The 21,661-nt window shown below is 37.8% G+C and overlaps 1 protein-coding gene across 1 annotated transcript in view; it reads right to left on the reverse strand.

Moving 5' to 3' along the window:
- LOC137048825 (copine-8) overlaps positions 1-21,661 on the reverse strand; it is a 180,814-nt gene that overhangs the window by 74,237 nt on the left and 84,916 nt on the right. The window contains exon 6 of the mRNA XM_067427123.1: positions 17,761-17,837. Coding sequence (XP_067283224.1) covers positions 17,761-17,837 — 77 coding nt within the window. The remainder of the gene's footprint in view (positions 1-17,760; positions 17,838-21,661) is intronic.

Raw genomic sequence — 21,661 nt, forward strand, 5'->3', positions numbered from 1 at the left:
TTAAATTCAACAATCTGTAATCTGTAAGAATATAAAAATAAAATAGTGTTCCTCATACCGCAACTACACATCTAAATCCTTATTAATTGTATTAATCATTTTTGTGAATTAGTAAACATTAATATTTTAAGGTAAACATTATTCTTATTATTAGTATGTTATAATATAATTATATAGACTTGTTTGTTCAGCACATTCCACAGGTGCTCGATTGGATTGAGTACTGGGAATTTGGAAGCCAAGTCAACACCTCAAACTCGTTGTGCTCCTCAAATCATTCCTGAACCATTTTGGCTTTGTGGCAGTGCAAATTATCCTGCTGTAAGAGGCCACAGCCTCTAGGAAATACTGTTTCCATGAAAAGGTGTACATGGTCTGCAACAATGCAGGTGGTACGTGTCAAAGTAACATCCACATGGGTGGCAGGACACAAGGTTTACCAGCAGAACATTGCCCAAAGCATCACACTGCCTCTGCCAACTTGCCTTCTTTCCATAGTGCATCCCGGTGCCATGTGTTCCCCAGGCAAGCAACGCACATGCATCCGGCCATCCACGTGATGTAAAAGAAAACATGATTCATCAAACCAGACCACCTTCTTCCATTGCTCTGTGATCCAGTTCTGATGTTCACGTGCCTACTTTTTACATTTACGGTGGTGGACAGGGTTCGGCATGGGCACCCTGACTGGTCTGCAGCTATGCAGCGTCATACGCAACGAACTGCGATGAGCTGTGTATTGAAACCTTTCTATCAGCACCAGCATTAAAGGGTTAGTTCACCCAAAAATGAAAATTATTTAATTAATTCATTTGGGGCGGCAGTGGCTCAGTGGTTCATGTAGGTTGTCTACAAACCGAAAGGTTGGTGGTTCAATCCCCGGTTCCAAGTGTCGAAGTGTCCATGAGCAAGACACCTAACCCCAGCTGCTCCCGACGAGCTGGATGGCGCCTTACATGGCTGACATCGCCATCGGTGTGTGAATGGGTGAATGTGAGGCAAAATGTAAAGCGTTTTGGATGGCCATAGTGTCTGTTAAAAGCGCTATATAAATGCAGTCCATTTATCATTTACCAATAACTCACCCTCATGTAGTTGGACACCCGTAGGACCTTCGTTCATCTTCGGAACATTGGCAGCAAGATCGGATATTTTTGTTGAAAGCTGATGGCTGAGAAAGGCTTCAGATAGGCCTCCATTGGCATTCAGTATATTTCCACTGATCCACTCACAAGACCCATAAAAGGCACTAAAAACATCGATACAAAGTCCAGCTTTACAATAATTTTACAATGTGACGAAAATAGTTATTGTTTGCACAAAAATCAAAATAACGACTTTATCCACCAAGTAATTGACGTGAACTCAACGCATGCGCGAAAATATGACACAGATCCGCCGTTTGGATACATGACCCAGAAGAGGAGGATCGCCGCTATAGCTTGAGTTCATGTCCGAGATCTCCACAGAAAACAATAACTTGGCGGATAAAATCATTATTTTGATTTTTTTTTGCGCACAAAATCTATTCCCATCGCTTAGTAAAATGATTGTACAGCCACTGTAGCGAGATGGACTTTGTAATGAAGTCTTTAGGGCCTTTCATGGGTCTTGTGAGTGGATCAGTGGAAATATACTGAATGCCAATGGAGCCCTTTCTGAAGCCTTTCTCAGTCATCAGCTTTCAACAAAAATATCTTCATTTGTGTTCCGAAGATGAACAAAGGTCTTACGGGTGTCCAACGACATGAGGGTGAGTAATTAAAGAAATTATTTTAATTTTTTGAGTGAACTAAGGGCTAGTCCACACGGACACGGGTATTTTTATAACCAGAGTTTTTCCTCCTGCGTTTAAAAAAAAAATCCCGTCCACACATGCTCGGTTTTAAAGAAATCTCCGTCTACATTAAAACGCAAAAACCCGCTATCAAGCGCTGCCAAGAGCATGCCACACAAGCAGGCGGCAATATCATCCTAATCGTTAAGGCATGTTGGCCAATCAGAAGCCTAGAATTTTATTCTGACGCCTCTGTTCCGCAATATAATAATATACCTGAGCATGTATCTGTGTACATGATACAAGCAGCCCTGTTAGCACAGTTACTATCAGCAATATGTGGGCTACGTCCGCCATTGCACAGAATCGTCAACCATAGGGTCGTCAACAAAGCAGTCAGCGACGCACAATCTGACGTCAAACACAGTGGATAACGACGCACACTCTGACGTCGCAAGGCAAAAATGCCGGTTTTACTCGTTTTTACTGTCCACAGGACAACACTGCAACTGCCGTTTCTGAAAATCCTCACCCTGGTAGGGGTTGATACTGTGTTTCCGTGTGGACGAATGGCCAAACCGTGTAAAAAAAACTCACGGTTATAAAAACACACGTGTTCGTGTGGACAAGGCCTAACCCTTTGATTTATTAAACAATTTGAGCTACAGTAGCTCGTCTGATTGATCGGACCACGCAAGCCAGCCTTCGCTTCCCAAGTGCATCAATGAGCCTTGGCCACCTATGACCCTATCGTCGGTTTACCCCTGTTCCTTCCTTGGAGCACTTTTAATACTGACCACTGCAGACCAGGAACACCCCACAAGAGCTGCATGTTTGGAAATACTCTGACCCAGTCGTCAAGCCATCACAATTTGGCCCTTGTCAAACTCGCTAAAATCCTTACGCTTGGCCATTTTTCCATTGTTTCTAACACATCAACTTTAAGGACAAAATGTTCACTTGCTGCCAAATATAGCCCACCCACTAACAGGTGCCGTAATGAAGAGATAATCAGTGTTATTCACTTCACCTGCATCATTATGTGATGCTTGATCGCTGTATAATTATTATTATAAAGGAATATAACATACGTGGAAAGTCACATCACATTACCTAACCTTATCTTGTCATAAAAAGGGGATTTATCTAGCATTTTATGATTCTTTGGAAGACTTATGGAGACTTTGGAAGAAAGTTTCACAGTTTTTCATAAATTAAACAGTGAAGCAGTTTGTCATTTTTTTTTACCCCAACATCATTAAACAAGTTAAAGAATTTCAATATTTTGTATTTCGAAAACTACTTTAGTTTTTCAAGAGTATGCTGATTAATGAGTTTGTTAAATCATCACATTTCAATACTATGATAACGTTAAACGATGTCCAGTGGAAAACGGAAAATATTTCTGGTATTGTGCCTGGAAAAGGCCTTGCTAATGGAGCTGTGAGGGGCAGAAAAAGTGCGGAAACACTGCTTTCAAACAATCCCTCGCTTCTGTAAAACTAATTTTCAATGTAAACTGTTGTCCAATGTTCTTTTTCAGTGTCTTGGTCTCCTCGTGACAAGCAACATTGTTCTAATATTACGTTTTCAAACCTCATCCAGGATGCTGCAACAAACACTGAATCAAACACACAGAGAAATGCTTTCATACCTTGTTATTGTTTTTGTTTTATTCTCTACATTTAGTCCCTCCTGTAAGTCCCAATCAAGATGCATGCATTCGCAATCAGCATCTCGAGTGAGCAAAAGGTAATTAAGTACTGGCGACACAGCAGTGCAATGGCTGTTTTTTCTGTCTGTGTGTGTGTAATTACCTCCCCTCGGTCGACAGAGACCTGAATGAAATAACAAGTATCATTAAAATCAACCCGTAAAGTGCTGCTTCTTTTTCCTTCGTTTTTTTTTTTTAAATGTATTTATAGAAATGCATTTAAGAAATGACCCTTGCTTTATATTCTCAGAAAGGGACAAATATAATAGTCGAGCGGTTATTATTTGCAGTGCTTCAGCTCATCACTCAAACTCTGATTCTCTCCAGAGCTTCTTGACACCAACGCGCTGCTGTAACCCGGGACATTGTGTCACGTTTTCAGTGGCTGTTGTCTGTCCACACTGAAAATCACAGCCAAACGGAACATATTTGATGTGTAGAGCGCAGCCGTGACTGCCTACTTTGTCTTTTTCAGGTTCAATTTCTTCATAATAGAGCCAGAGTTGTTATGACCATTTTGAAGGTAAATGAAGGTAATAAAAGAATCATTAAAAACTTTTCCTCTGAGGGAATAAACTACTAATTTCACAAAGCACTGTGATGAAAACAATATTCATTTGTCACAATGTATTTCTTAATTATATGAATATTTCAAATATATAATGTAGGATGTATTTATATACACTGTAAAAATAAATTCAGGTCTCCAATTGAAAATGTTGTAGTGACTGATCACATCTACATTTTTCAGTTGGCCAAATTGAATTTCTGTAAATTGATGCAGTTTAATTCACAGAAATTCAATTTGGCCAGCTAAAAAAAAAATAGATGTGATCAGACAATTTACATTTCTATGGTACAGTAACCAGTTTACTGATTGTTGGATCTCTCTAAAGGAAGTGAGGTTCTTCATCACATATTTGACTATTAAACAAGATTCGTTTTTTATAGTTTTTTTTTAAGCTGATGTGATACTGATATTATACCGACTTGCGACTACTTACGTTAAGAATACTTGCTGCTGCATAAAACATAAATAGCAGTTGTAAAATAAACTTATTATAGCTGTCAAATGATTTAAATAAATCTTTATAACAATAACAACAACAACAACAACAACAACAACAATATACAGGGCTTGACATTAACTTTTTTGCTCACTAGACATTTGCTCACTAGTGGTTTTCTAAAGTTACTACCAATGTGTAATCTAGCACACGGAAAGCGTACCACCCATAGGGGCGGCCATTGCTAACCAAGCCATCACCTGCTGTTAGCATTCCATTGACTCCCATTCATTTTTGCGTCACTTTGACAGTGAATAACTTTACATCTGAGGCATTTAAAGACTCCATTTGTCCATTGTTTATTTCTAAAGAAACACGACAATGTATAAAAGGCTCCATTGCCTTGTTTCTTACACTAACGCCCCGCAGAAGCTGTTTTTGTAAAACAGGCTAACGATTGCGTCATAACCAACACGACTCTGTCGCACAGTTGAGAAATGACCGTTTAGACAGGAGGAGACGCTCGCAGGCAATTTTTTAATGTGTATGAGGCAGTCGGGGGGACGTGGAGACACAAAGTCTGATAAAGTCAAGGGAGAAGAATGTGGAGAAGCCCATAGTGACCCAAAAGCAACGGGCAAAACGTTTAAACAACGTGATTCAGATTTCACTTTCCACAACTACTAGAAGACTTACAACTGTTGAAGCAATGCTGTGTCCATTTCTTTTACTGTCTATGGTTACTACCCAGCAAGCAGTAGCCGTAATATATCCATGAGTAACCCCCTTCTAGCCACAATAATCTTCAATATGATTGCATGTTGATTTTTTGCCAAAATAACTAGAGAGATCATCATGTAAGCAAAGTCAACAGTGAATACAAAGTGCTTGGTCTTATTTCCTTAATATATATTTGTCACATGCCTGTCCTGTCTTGTGTGCACATGTGGGTTTTGTCAGTATGGTCATTTGTGCTTCTGTCATTGTCTGATCCCTCCCCCCTTGTTATCTAATTAGTGTTGATTTCTCCCACCTGTGTTCCCTCGTTCCCTGCCACATTTGTCCCCTTTTCTAAGCTCCTGGTGTTTGTCAGTCTTTGTCAGATCGTTGCAATGTCTACGTCTCCCGTCTTCCCGGTGATTCCTTTCTGGTATGTTTTGGTTGTGTTCTGTTATTTCTAGTTTATGTGTTTTGCCCCCTTGTGTTTTTTTTTTTTTTTTTTTTTGTGTTTTTTTTGTGTTAATAAATCTTCATTTATCTGCACTTGAGTCCTCGCACCTTTTTTCCTTATCTCTATGTGACAATATTTATGTTCTACTCTACTTTATTTATAAAAAGGACCATGTACAATTTTTAACATAAATGTTTTCAATTTCATGTATTCTACCGGATTTAGTTCAATCCTAATTTTCACCCGCAGTCCTTTGCTAGATGACTAATCTATACTTTGGCTGTGGTTAGACATCTATTACCTTTTCACTGACACCCCAAATTTGCTTTGTTTTAGGCGAGATGTCTGGGCTGTGTTTGGACGGCTATTAAACGTTAAAAAAAAACACCCCAGTTTTTTGTAATGGTTTCTAATTGTTTGGTTACCATTATGCTGAAGAGTGATCAGCACTCATCTCTGCTAATGTCTGGAGTGACACCAGTCTTTTCTTATATTTTCATTATATACATTTGTGTATTATGATGAGGAATGAAACTGCTTATAATTGGTTTTCCAATGAAATGTTTTAATTTAAGTTTGACAAGTATAATAAAAAGTCATGTTATAATTATATAAATATAATTTAAACTGTATTTGATAAAATTAAGTTGTATTAACTCAATTACATTGTCCCAAATTGAGTTAGAAGAACTCAATTACATTTCATTGGATGAAATAGTTTTTTTTTGTGATTCGGGGCTACACATATTTATTGGATGAAAAACCTGCCCTCAATTAAATAAAGTTTGTCCAATGAGTTGAATGTGTCTCCTAGGGCTCTGGCGGACATTAACAGGAAGCACAGCAGACAAGAAGTACCGCAGCCTTTCGGACATGTCACAGATAAATTGGCATGTCCGACATTCAAGGCGGCAGTCCAAAACATTGAATCTAATTATCTAATCACCATACAGGCAAAAGTAAACTTCAAAAATGAACAAATCACGAGAAGCCCAAAACAAAATTTTCACGTGTAGGACAATCTGTTTTGAAAAAATGAAGTTGTGCACTTGCAATCTAAAGCTAGCACAAGCAATGTCTCTCAATGAAAACCCATATATATATATATATCACATATTGTTCATTTTTTTCCATAATGTAATGATAAAAATTCCACTTTCATATATTTTAGATTCATTGCACACCAACTGAAATATGTCAGGTCTTTTATTGTTTTAATACTGATGATTTTAGCATACAGCTCATGAAAACCCATAATTCGTATCTCAAAAAGTTAGCATATATCATCCGACCAATAAAAGAAAGGTGTTTTTAATACAAAAAAATGGCATGGAGGCAATCAGTCTGCTGAGGTGTTATGGAGGCCAAGGATGCTTCGATAGCTTCGATTAAGCTCATCCAGAGTGTTGGGTCTTGCATCTCTCAACTTTCTCTTCACAATATCCCACAGATTCTCTATGGGGTTCAGGTCAGGAGAGTTGGCAGGCCGATTGAGCACAGTAATACCATGGTCAGTAAACCATTTACCAGTGGTTTTGGCACTGTGAGCAGGTGCCAGGTCGTGCTGAAAAACGAAATCTTCATCTCCATAAAGCTTTTCAGCAGATGGAAGCATGAAGTGCTCCAAAATCTCCTGATAGCTAGCTGCATTGACCCTGCCCTTGATAAAAAACAGTGGACCAACACCAGCAGCTGACATGGCACCCCAGACCATCACTGACTGTGGGTACTTGACACTGGACTTCAGGCCTTTTGGCATTTCCTTCTCCCCAGTCTTCCTCCAGACTCTGGCACCTTGATTTCCGAATGACATGCAAAATTAGCTTTCATCCAAAAAAAGTACTTTGGACCACTGAGCAACAGTCAAGTGCTGCTTCTTTGTAGCCCAAAAGTGGCTTGACCTGGGGAATGGGGCACCTGTAGCCCATTTCCTGTACACGCCTGTGCACGGTGGCTCTGGATGTTTCTACTCCAGATTCAGTCCACTGCTTCCGCAGGTCCCCCAAGGTCTGGAAACGGTCCTTCTCCACAATCTTCCTCAGGGTCCAGTCACCTCTTCTTGTTGTGCAGCATTTTTTGACACACTTTTTCCTTCCCACTGATGGGCCTTGATACAGCACTCTAAGAACAGCCTATTGATTCAGAAATTTCTTTCTGTGTCTTATCCTCTCGCTAAGGGTGTCAATGATGGCCTTCTGGACAGCAGTTAGGTTTGACAGTCTTACCCATGATTGTGGTTTTGAGTAATGAACCAGGCTGGGAGTTTTTATAAGCCTGAGTAATATTATGCAGGTGTTTAGAGTTAATTAGTTGATTCAGATGATTAGGTTAATAGCTCGTTTAGAGAACCTTTTCATGATATGCTAATTTTTTGAGATAAGAATTTTGGGTTGTCATGAGCTGTATGCCAAAATCATCAGTATTAAAACAATAAAAGACTTGAAATATTTCAGTTGGTGTGCAATGAATCTAAAATATATGAAAGTTTAATTTTTATCATAACATTATGGAAAATAATTAACTTTATCACAAAATGCAATTTTTTGAGAAGGACCTGTATATACATACGTCCAACCTTTTTTTAAGGGTGTTTCTTATGAAATGTTCATCATTTGTCAGGTCAGACATGAATATATTATTCTCTGGAAAAACTTCTCACACACATGCATGTTCAATTGTATAAGTGCAAACGTGTTACACTCATTTAAACTGACATATAGACTAACTCAAAAGTCTTTTTTTCTTATTCAAACACACATTAAAAACAAAATAGAGCATCCCCCACAACACAAACCCAAGCTCTCCACCAACAGTGCTTGAAATAGTAACATTTTTTCCTTTCATGCAGCGTCTCCCAAACACGATTGGCGGGGTGATTGAACTGTGTAATTAGCTGTAATTAACAGTCATTAGGGTTGTTAAAGGTCCCCCCATCAGGCCTCAGGCACAGGTGTGGGATTTCGCCATGTTTTAATGGCTCCAAAACAGCTTTTGTAACCCATGTCATCATAGTACAGCTACGTGCAACTGTAATTAAATTTTACTGAGGTATATATTATTATATACTAATGTGCTACTTTTGGGTGTGTTTGTGGTGTAATTTCACAAGAAAGGCCTTGTCTATTTTCAATAGTCTAGCGATATATGACGCACAACTCACAAGAAGTCACCATCTAAAATCCTAGCTTTTCTCCACATGGTGAGTCCGTGTTAATAACTTGAACCTATTGCAAAATTCTGCAGACATCTGCAGACATCCTCTATTTCTCTTTTCTTCTTCCCTTTTCTGTTTTTTGCTACTCTGAGTAATATACAAATCTTGGTATTTAGGGCACCTTTTGCATTTTCTTTGCATCTTCTTGACGGATCGCTTCCTGTACTCCTGAGTTGTAAGTCGCTTTGGATAAAAGCGTCTGCTAAATGCATACATGTAAATGTAATCCATGTAACATGGATTGTGGTTTGAAAGGGTGAAAACATTTGGTGAACAATATAATTTAATCTGATTTACGTTTTGAAAAAAATCATTAAAAATCAAAATAATTTAATTTAGTTATACAATTAATCAATGAATAATTTTAATTCAAATTGTTAATATTTATATAAATATTTATATAATCCATCCATCCATCCATCCATCCATCCATCCATCCATCCATCCATCCATCCATCCATCCATCCATCCATCCATCCATCCATCCATCCATCCATCCATCCATCCATCCATCCATCCATCCATCCATCCATCCATCCATCCATCCATCCATCCATCCCCCACACCATTCCCCTGGCCATTTTTATTGATATGTATTAATATAATAATACTAATAATACTAATACTAATACTACTACTACTACTACTACTACTACTACTACTACTACTACTAATAATAATAATAATAATAATAATAATAATTATAATAATAATTTGTTACATTTATATAGCACTTTTCTAGGCACTCAAAGTGCTTTACATAGAAGGGGGGATCTCCTCAACCACCACCAATGTGCAGCACCCACCTGGATGAGGCGACGACAGCCATATTGCACCAGAACGCTCACCACACACCAGCTTATGGTGGAGAGGAGACTGAGTGATGAAGCCAATCAGGAGAGGGGGATGATTAGGAGGCCATGATGGACAGAGGCCAATGGGCAAATTTGGCCAGAATGCCGGGGTTACACCCCTACTCTTTATCGAAGGACATCCTGGGATTTTTAACGACCACAGAGAGTCGGGACCTCGGTTTAACGTCTTATCCGAAAGATGGTGCTCTTTGACAGTACAGTGTCCCTATCACTATACTGGTGGTGTTAGGACCCACACCGACCCCGGGCGAATTTGATGCGAGCGGCAATTAACAACCAGTGCAGTCCGATGAAGAGAGGCGTGACATGCGCTCTCTTCGGCTCATTAAAGACCACTCTCGCCGCTGCATTCTGGATTATTTGCAAGGGTTTGATAGTGCATGCTGGAAGCCCACCCAGAAGAGCATTACAATAGTCCAGTCTGGAGAGAACAAGAGCTTGAACCAGGAGTTGTGCAGCCTGTTCTGATAGGAAGGGTCTAATCTTTCTAATGTTGTATAAGGCAAATCTGCAGGACCGGGCTGTTGCAGTAATGTGGTCAGTGAAGTTTAAATGGTCAATCACAACTCCAAGGTTTCTGGCTGTCCTGGATGGAGTTATGGTTGATGAACCGAGCTGAATGGAGAGATGTTTATGAAGTGCTGGGTTGGTTGAGACAACAAGAAATTATTTCTTTGCAAGATTAAGTTGAAGGTGATGCTCCTTCATTCAGTCAGAAATGTCTGTCAGACAGGCAGCGATACAAACACTCAGTCGAATGGCCGCTTTTGAAGCCAGATTGGTTGTTGTCCAGGAGGTTGTTCTGTTCAAGAAACACAGAGAGTTGATTAAACACAACTCGCTAAAGTGTCTTTGCAATGAAAGGCAGAAGGGATTTCTCTAGTTTTCTAAAAGTGCTGGATTCAGAGAGGGTTTCTTAAGCAGTGGGGTTACCCGAGCTTGCTTAAATGCTGTGGGAAAGGTTCCCATGTGAAGAGAAGTGTTGACAATGTAAATGAGTGCAGGAGTGGTTGAAGAAGAAGCAGGAGTGATTGAAGAAGAATATAAAGTGATTAGATGTCTAGTAAACTGGGATTTAGTGCATGACATTTTGTCGGCATTGCAGAAGCCCACTGATGGTAAAGCATCAAACAAAAAGTGTCATTAAATCATTAAACGCCAATAACCTGGCAAACTTTGTCCAAACCAGCTATATAACTTCGCATGGACTGTTAGAAACCTGTGCACCATGACTAAGGGGCATTACATAGCAGCCGTCCAAACAGATTTGAGTTGGCGAGTTCAGTCAGTGTTAGCCATTTTGTGGAATAGACATGAATGAATGAATGAATGAATGAATGAATGAATGAATGAATGAATGAATGAATGAATGAATGAATGAATGAATGAATGAATGAATGAATGAACATTCATTCATTCATTTATTCATTAATGAGGCATTTATATAGCGCATTCATATGTACTACTGTACATCCAAAGCACTTTACACTTATGTCAGAGGTCTCTCCTCAACCACCTCCAGTGTGCAGCATCCACTTAGATGATGTGATGGCAGCCACAGTACAACGGCGCCAGTGCGCTCACACACACACACACACACACACACACACACACACACACACACACACACACACACACACACACACACACACACACACACACACACACACACACCAGAGATAGGTGGAGATCAGAATGGGTGATAGAGCCAATTCAGTAGATGGAGTTTATTAGGAGGCCATGATTGGTAAGGGTCAATGGAGGGATTTTGGCCAGGATACCGGGGTTATACCACTCTTTACGAGAAGTACCATGGGAGTTTTAATGACCACAGAGAGTCAGGACCTCGGTTTAACGCCTCATCCGAAGGATAGTGCTTGTTACAGTACAGTGTCCCCATCACTATACGGGGGTGTTAGGACTCACAAAGACCACAGTGTGAGCGCCCCCTGCTAGCCTAACTAACACCTCTACCAGCAGCAACCTGGTTTTCCAACTTGGTCTTCCATCCAGGTACTGACCAGGTTCAACCCTGCTTGGCTTCAGTAGGAAACCAGTCCAGGGTGATATGGCTGCTGGATAATATATCTGATATTATAACCAAGCTCTAAACTGCTCATTTACACTGTAAAAAATTGTGCCGTAAAATAACGGTAATCTACTGGCAGCTGTGCTGCCAGCAATGTACTGTTAATTTATAGCCCTCTACTCTTTATATACAGCTCCCTTTTTTACAGTATTTTACCGTAATAATACCATGAAAGGTAACTTTTCATTTGGAAAACTGATCGCTTCAAACAGTTCTCATTTTAAAACTAGTATTTATAGGTGTTTGTATCGTAAACGTGTTTCATTTGAGTCATTTCACATGTGTAAGGTGTAGTAGTAAAATGATTTAGAAACATGACTTTAACTTCAATCTTTGCGGTTCATTGTGAGCAATAGCACACACGCATGTGATAAATTACTCAACAAACGGCTCATAACTGCATCAGCAAACACAGTCACTGCCGTTAAATAAAGCATCAGGCAACATATCATCAATGTTTCTGTGCTCATCCTGGACTGAAGCACAGGCTCTACTCTTCAGCACAACGGTAACCCACAAAACTAATGAATTCAACTGAAAGATCTCTTCTATATCATCTTGTGCAACAACACATAAACACAGGTCATTTTAATATTTACTCACCTTATCAGTTGCTGACTTTGCACAACTTTTTTCTATTAACTTGCACTAAAATTCAGTGAAAATATCTTAAATCATCTGGTAAATTTGACTGTTATGTTTTACAGTATATTACTGTTTTTCCTTGATTTAACGGTAATCTACTGGCAGCTCCGGTTCCAGTAAATTGCCGGGGTTTTTTTACAGAACTTTTCTTAAATGAATTTACAGTTGCTTACCGTTAATTTACGGTTCCCAATGTGGGATTTTTCATCTAACGCATTTAACCCTTTTAACCCCACAGCAAAATCTTCAGTTTTAAATGAACACTGAAGAGTGTACACACTACAGAGTGTTAGAGTAATTGAAGCATTGATGAAGTTAATGAGATAATTAAGGGATTCATTAAGTGATAACTGAGAACACCTGTTAACAAGAATCACTGAAGAACAGAAAAACACAAGAACTACAACTGACTTCAGCCACAGCTTTACATGAATTCAACTGAAGATAAAAAGACATTAAATCTCTGAAGATCTCAGAGGAGGATTAAACAACTCCACAAACAGCATTACCAGCTTCACACATTACTAACCAGACTGACTTTATTTCTGTCAGACGACTACAGAAGCTCTTATTGAGAATTATCAGATCTTTAGGTGTTGATGTTTAATTGAAAATATTTGGTCACCATTATCGTGATCAGTGTTTGCTTCAGTTGGGATCTTGGCCCTTGACTTTGTATTGATAGTTTTTCTTTGTCTGCTATAATTGTGTGTTTCTTAAACACATTTATGTAGCAAAAAAGCTAAGGAAAAAAAATGGTCAGAAGTTATTGGTTATGCTTTGCTATAATTGTAATAGGATCCTTAGGTTGTTAGTCTTGTCCAGTGTTTCTTCCCGAAACAAACCCATTCTTTCAAAAACACATACATTTATTCTTAATTTATGTTATTTAACTGGGACACTTCTGAAAATATTAAGCAGTGATTGGGAAACAGTTATGAATGATTTTTAAACTCCTGATTTCCAAGAATAGATTGCTCTCTGCTGTCATTTAGACTCACATAGACATGAAGAATCAGCACATGAATCTCAACAATGGTGACAATCAGTTAAAAAAAAAAGAACAGATCAACTCTGAACATCACAAAACACTACTTAAAGTCAACACAACAACAGCACCAAAAATAAAGGCAAAAAGTAAGAATTAAAGAAAATAACCAGGCTATTCAGCAGCAATAATATATTCGTGCTGCAATGCATGCTGGGAGTTTTGAGTGTCACCATGGTTGCGATTCATACGCCGATTCTTGATGTCTATGTGAGTCAGATTGATTCAGCTGTTTTGACCACAAGCTGTTCCCATGCTCTTCAAATTATCTGGATGTTACAACAATGATGTTATAAAATTATAGGGTGTCAAATTTTACAAAAAAATAAGCATCAGCTATACATTTATAGATAAGACTAGTAAATTATTAGTGAATTAGACCATTATTAAATAGTCAACATAACCTACTCATGTTTTTTTCTCAGCTTTGCTTGCTATAACAAATGTATTGAAAACACACCGTTACAGCAGTGAGAGAAAAACGAATGTTATTGTGTCAATGTTCAAGAGCCCAACTAAAGCAAACACTGATCACCATAATGGTAACGTCAGAAGAAACAATCAAACTACGTCTGTTAATTCTCAATAAGAGCTTAGTCGTCTGACAGAAATAAAGTCAGTCTGGTTAGTAATGTGTGAAGCTGGTAATGCTGTTTGTGGAGTTGTTTAATCCTCTGATGAGATCTTTAGAGATTTAATGTCTTCTCTTTATCTTCAGTTGATGAAATCAACTTTCTTCTGTTGATGTTTCTCTTTCCTTCAGTGATAACAGCAGGTGTTCATCAGTGTCTGAATTTACTCTCTTCTTTCCTCTCTCTCTGTCGAGTGGTCTATATTAGTGAACTAGTGTAGGGAATAGTGAATAAGGGGATAGGGAGTGATTTTGAACACAGCCTCTGAGTGTCGACTTTAAGCGTGTTAATTCACAGTATATTACTGTTGGCTATTTTCTCGACAATGACAAATATTACCCAGAATGCATTATTTTCTAGAGTCTATAACTGTTTTAATGGAAAACAGCATTTCACTGTCAAAATGTGGCTGTTTTTTTACAGCATTTGTTTACAGTGTACTCTCTGAATCGCCACTGACGATTTAGCTTTCTACTCTTATATGGTAGGGTTTCGCTATGACACATCTTTCGAAAGAGTAGGCTACTGAATCTCTGGATCAAAATACAGGAGAAAATGAAGCAGAAACAAGCGGTAGCATATATGTGACCTCGGACCATAAGGTCATACGGGTCAATTTTTTGAAATTGAGATTTATCCATCATCTAAAAGCAGGAATAAATAAGCTTTCTGTTGATGTATGGTTTGTTAGGATATATATAGGATGACTATATTTGGCGGAATGCAACTACTTGAATATCTGGAATCTGAGGGTGCAAAATATTGAGAAAATCACTTTTAAAGTTGTCAAAATGAAGTCCTTACAAATGTCTATTACTAATATATATATATATATATATATATATATATATATATATATATATATATATATATATATATATATATATATATATATATATATATATATATATATATATATATATATATATATACACGGTACAACATTTACAAAATATCTTCATGTAACATGATCTTTACTTAATATCCTAATGATTTTGGTATAAAAAATTGATAATTTGCCACAAATATGCCCGTGCCATTTATTACTATTATACCTGTGATAGATATTTATGACATATACCCGTGCGATTTATGGTTTTGTGGTCCAGGGTCACATATAAGCAGATGCATGCATATAATTGAAAACTGCTGTTTTGATTATTGTTCTGAATCAAATCCAGATGTAGTCTTTGACAAAAACGCCATTTTCTCAGCTTTCATTTTCTGTCCTTTTTTTCTCTGCTTTCAACACCTGTCTAGCTTCAACAGTTGGACATTTGTGTTTTATTAGTTATAAATACATCCCAAGCTACAAGTACCCCAAACAGTAGGGATGTACAAACCTCACATGACCTTGTTCTTCATTTTCTTGATCAACAGCAGTGGTGTGTCTTTAGCTGGATGTAATGAGTGTGCTGGCATGAGGTTCTGCTTTAGCTAATGGAGCAACAGTGAAGGGACCCCCAAACGCAGCGAGACACCGAGCTCCCACTGACAATCTAATGAGCCTGCTTTGATAACCGAGCCACAGAAGAAAATGTATGTGAGGCAGGGCTTTACCTCCTTTTCACGAGAAAGAGCTGAGGTACAATAATGTAGACTCAGATTAGCACCTAAATGGACTTTCAGTCCGGAAGAAAAATGCTAGCTGACTGATCTCTGCTCAGGTGCTGAGTGACAATATGACCTTGATGGGATGGATACAGGAAGCTCAAAGGTTTGTTTGTGCAGATGAGATGGACTAAAGACTTTAATGAGCAGAGTCAGACTAAAGAGCAGCAATAGCGAACAGCAGCTCATTAGTCGAAATGAACTTTATACCCTTCAATTTAACACACAAACTTCTTTCAATGTCACAGTTTGATTAGTTATAACCCCCTCATGGTTCCCCAGTATTCATTTCATCATATATATTCTGCAGAGCAACATTTAAAAAGTATTTTTATATAAACCTTTTGCTTAAGCCTTTACCAGCCAAGAAGACTTGAGGTTGCATGAAGTTAGTTGAACAACTGAAGAGTTTCAGAGTAGGTTTCGAGTTGACAAAACCACACAAATTCAACCTGGTTTAGATAAGGTTCAGCAGGCTCACGACGCTCAAAAATATCTGACTATGTGTATCAACTGAATTTAAATAATAACGTATATGGGTTCACAAAGAGCACAAAAGAATGTAAGCTTGTTTCTGCCACCGAATAAAACATTTTAAAAGATAATAGTGACTATTTGTCTCACAATTGCAAATTAAAATCTCACAATTCTATCTTTTTTTTCTTAGAATTGCGATAAAATAAAGTAAGAATTGCGTGATATAAAGTTGCATCTGCGAGAAATAGTCAGAATTGCATGATACTAAGTCGCAATTGCAAGTTATGAAGTCAGAATTGTGTGATATAAAATCACAACTGCAAGTTATAAAGTCAGAATTAAGAGACATAAAGTCGCAATTTCGTGATACAAAGTCACAATTGAAAGTTAAGAAAGATTTGTGATAAAAAGTCACAAATGTGAGTTATAAAGTCAGAAATGTGAGATCCAAACTTACAATTGCGAGAAATAGTCAGAATTGCGAGATATAAAGTCAGAATTGTGTCATACAAAGTCGCAAATGCCAGAAAGTCAGGGATATAAAGTCGCATTTGTGTTATAAAGTCAGAACTTTGAGTATAAAGTCAGAATTGTGTAATATAAATTCGCAAATCTGACTTATTTTCTCTTATCAAATCCAATTCTTAGGAAAAACCTTCAGAATTGTGTGATATAAAGTCAGAATTGCAAGTTATTTAGCCAAAATTGTGAGTTATATGTCAGAATTGTCAGATAAAAAGACACAATTACCTTTTTATTTTGGGGCGGAAACAAGCTTCCATTTAAAACAAATATAAATATATATATATATATATATATATATATATATATATATATATATATATATATATATATATATATATATATATATATATATATATATATATATATATATATATATATATATATATATATATATATTTATATTTGTGTATATAGAGATATGACAATTTTGTGTCTAAAATGTTATCAATATAAACTGCTTTAATTTGGAGCAAGAGGGGGAGTGGCTTTATTGCATCAGATTTGTCTAGGTTGGGGTTGCAATCTCTTATACGATTTTAGCCCCTATCTTGACTCGCCAACAGGTTTTATGAAAATCGCAGACAAATGGCCAGAATTTTAGGCAAATCAGTGCTCATTCACACAATTGTTAATCACACATTGTGTGATTGTGTCAAATATGCGTTTTAAGAGAATTTCAGACGATTTACTGTTTCCCGTAAGATATTTGGCACGCTAAATATGTGGACCTGTCGGCAATTCAAAATCCTGCTGTGTGAAATGTGTTCTGACTTAAAATTACATCTGCAATGACCTACAGCCAATGAGGGAGCGAGATACATGGCAGCAGCAGGTTCGGTCACTTAAAGACCAACATATCGGTATTTTAATAGATTATTTAATAGATGATAAATTATATCAAACAGAAACAAAGAAACATGGAAAGATGTGAACTTTGTGAATGGAGTAAAACAAAACAAACAAAGTGGTTCTTACCCAAGATCTTTCTCCAATCGACTGCCCTGCGAACCCACCACCTCTCCCAATGTACAGAAGGCCTGGCCAAGGAAATCCTGCAAAGAGAGAGAACATAAAAGGGGACTGGGTGGCATTTTTAACATAGCAATATGAAAGGTCAGTATTTCAAATGGTCTATTTATATTATTCATGAGGATTCATCTGCTTTATCTGTGATTAATGAGTCAGAGCAAAGATACAATTTTTCAGTTTGATCATTTCAAACAGCTAAAATGTCCATGTAAAGTTTTAGGAGACACAAAACAGATTTAAATATGGAGTGAATACCCTAAATTATTATTCTGTGTGTACAGGACACGACTCACCCCCTGAAAATCCTATGACTAACTCTGTAGTATCCATAGCAATGTTCTGGCATCTCACATATTTGGTTTCCACTAGTTTTCACCAAATTAATATTATAGCAATCAAAGACTTATGTTCTACAGTTTTTAAAAAAGCCACAATTTTGTAACACTTTAACACACGGCGCGGCGTGTCTTGGACGATTTGGGTGTCAAGGAGAGTTCAAATCAGCTCAACTTTATGGTAATGTGCTATGACGCGGTTCGGTGGCAACCGGCGGCAACCAATTGGAATGTAGAAGTGCTCCGCTTGAGAGAAATCCAGAGAACGCAGGCCTGTAAACTTTGGTTCCGACCACATTAGTTCCCAAGCAAAATGTAAGAGAAGTTGATCATTGCTGTGCGGGTTTCCCGATCATTTATGACGAGATCAATCATAGTGATGTGTAATTTGTTAAGAAGTCGCGCAACACTATTTTATAGGCAATAGAACGCTCGTTTTTTCAGCGGGTATGCAATTAATTTTTACTTTCACATTTAAACGATTTCATGGTTTTAACGGTTTAATTTATACCTTATTGTGGTCAGTCTATCTAGCATGCTGGGAACTTTGAATTCAGTTAATGCAACACAAATCATTCATGCAACAACACAAACGGATTAAGTAAACTTCAATTTGACTTTATATTTAAATGGATTGAACACAATCAAATTAAGTTTGGACAAAATGTATTGCAATTGTGTTGCTTTAGCTCATTTTAATAAAGCAATTTGAACAAGCAGTACAAATAATTTTTTTCAATTTGTTCTTGTTCTGTGTTTATTTAGCAAGAGTTGGCAGGAGTCAAGGTATCTTTATGACATGTTGGAGTGTGATTCTCAATTGAATCAGTTGGCATCGTTTTATATATTTTTATTTTAATTTCTATAATAGGCAGATACGACTGCAGGCAAAATTTATTCAAAACGTACAAATATTCAAGTGTCTTGAGACCAAGCGTTCCATCCGCAGAAGATCATGCACACATTCAAAAGTTGCCACTCGAAGAAATGTTACGTCAACTTTGATAGTGAAATTGCGCTGCTTTCGTATGTTTCGTGATAATTGCGTCATTTTGCCAGCTTAGATTGTGAAATCTAATTGGCTCTCGTGACCGATTGCATCCTGCTAAAGAGTCGGGTGGATCTTTTGAATGAGATTTGATCCATGTGTGAGGCTCATGGAACGACGGGGTCATTTCAGAGATTAAAACATTAAGATAAACTCTCTTCTTTACATTAAGATATCATGTGACTTTAGAAGACTTGGAATGCAACATGAGTTAAAACTTTTATACTTGTTTAAAATAAATACCTGTGAGAGATTTATATTGTTGAGAAGTGGGTAGGTTTAAAGTAGGTATGGGGTTAGTTGCTCTAGAATATAAAAGTAGCCTAATATTTATTAAAGGGTTACTTCAGCGATTAGCATATGGCTTTGTATCAGTAGAAACCCTGGAGTATATTCAAATGATTGAGCTTTCCCCCCTCACAGCCCCCTGAGACAAGAGATTTATGCATTTTATTTCTGGAAAAAAATCCTCCTATGATGCAAATTGACGATTTTTGCATCATAGGAGGAATGTTTGCCCAAAGGCTAAAGACTACAGCCAGCAGAGGGAGCCATTTCCGCATGGGGGATGGGCGGTCACACTCAGCTCGCAGAGAGAGCTCAGCTGGCAGCTACAGGCACTCATTTAAACGGAGCTATATTGAGCAATGTAAGTCTTTTAACTTCTCAAATTCATTTCTATGAAAGTTAAGCTTGCAAAGGCATGAACTGAAACGCGCCAGACTGAACTCGCATTGTGAATATATGCCGCAAGTGTAGTCGCGATTACCTCAGCTCTCATCACTCGTGCAGTTAGTGCTCAGTGCTGTGATACTCGCGCGGTGACTCACTCATTATATTGAACAGACACGTTCAGTTTTTAATTGAAGTGTCTTCTCCAACTCAGTCACAGTAATCAAGTTGGTGGTGTTGGGAATGGCCTCACAGGGCAGCGAAGCATTCTGGGAATTGTAGTCTTTCATCCCCATGAGACAAAAATACATTTTCTGTCCTTTCTCAGTCTAGAAGACACCAAATTCAAAAATAATTTTACATTTCTACTACATTGATGACCCAGTTTAAATACAGATTCATCTTCCCAGCGCTGAAGTACCCCTTTAAATAATGTCTACTTTTACAAATGCAAAGAATTAAATATGTCTTGATCTGACGCATTAGGCAAATAATCATGCGCAAATGACCCTAACAAACCCTGCGCATCGAAAAATGACGCTAAACCCTGTGTGTTAAAAATGTATGCAAAGGTCCTGACCAAGCGTCAATGTGTGACGCGTTGGGTGTGAGAATGTGTTGTTTGAGTTGTTTTAACTGAAAGCAACTTGCTCTGACATATCTTAAAATATGTCAGTGTCACTGTTTTGTCTCAAGATGCCAACAGTGCTGTTTTTTCTTCTTCTAAGGCACGTTTAAAAAAGCTACTTAAATGTCCTAATTGAAACTCAAGCCTAATCCTGGCTTAATCTAAACCCTGTCTGTGAAACCAGGCCTTCATGTACAAAACAGGATTAAGCACTAAAAGGTTAACTGATAACCATAACTGATTTAACTGCAGTGTGTATATGGCCTAAATTCAAAATTCTGTGCACACCAAAACACCACTTGTGCTTGTTAAGCATTACATTTCAAAATCATAGGCATTTATAGAGACTTGGCCCTAATTGATTTCTCCCTTCTGGGAAGGCTTTCCACTAGATGTTGGAACATGACTGTGGGGATTTGCTCCTATTCAAACACAAAGGCACTGTTGTTGGATGAAAGAGTCTGGCTCTCATCCCTAAGGTGTTCAGTGGAGTTAAGGCTTGGAATTGGCATAGGCCAGTTAAAGTTCACAGTAAATCTTTCTTATAGACCTAACTTTACTAAGAGGGGCATTGCCATGCTGGAGAAAAAAACAAAAACAAAAACAAAGCGCACCAACACTGCTGCCATTTAGTTCATTTTCTAGAATGTTACTGTATGGTGTAGCATTAAGATTTATCTTAAATATAATTGAGAGGCTTTCCAGAACCCCAGTTGAAAATATTCTGGATACTAATTTTAATATAATGAAAGGGAATGACAACAAGGGCTGTCAAGCTTAAAAAAAACAACTAAGAAACAGGGCTGTAAAATTGATTAATCACAATTAATCACATCTAACATAACGTGTGTGTGTGTGTGTGTGTGTGTGTGTGTGTGTGTGTGTGTGTGTGTGTGTGTGTGTGTGTGTGTGTGAGCCTGTTTATGTGGTTTATGAGGACACAAATTTGTATAACTACATGGGTATTACACTAGTATTACAAACTAAATGTGGTTTATGAGGACATATCAAATGTCCTCATAATTCAAATGGCCTTAAAAACATACTAAATTATGTTTTTTTGAAAAAGTAAAAATGCAGAATGTTTCCTGTGATGGGTAGGTTTAGGGGCAGGGCCAGTGTAAGGGGATAGAAAATACGGTTTGTACAGTATAAAAACCATTA

This window comes from Pseudorasbora parva, chromosome 20 (assembly GCF_024679245.1).
Source record: "Pseudorasbora parva isolate DD20220531a chromosome 20, ASM2467924v1, whole genome shotgun sequence".
NCBI lineage: Eukaryota > Metazoa > Chordata > Actinopteri > Cypriniformes > Gobionidae > Pseudorasbora > Pseudorasbora parva.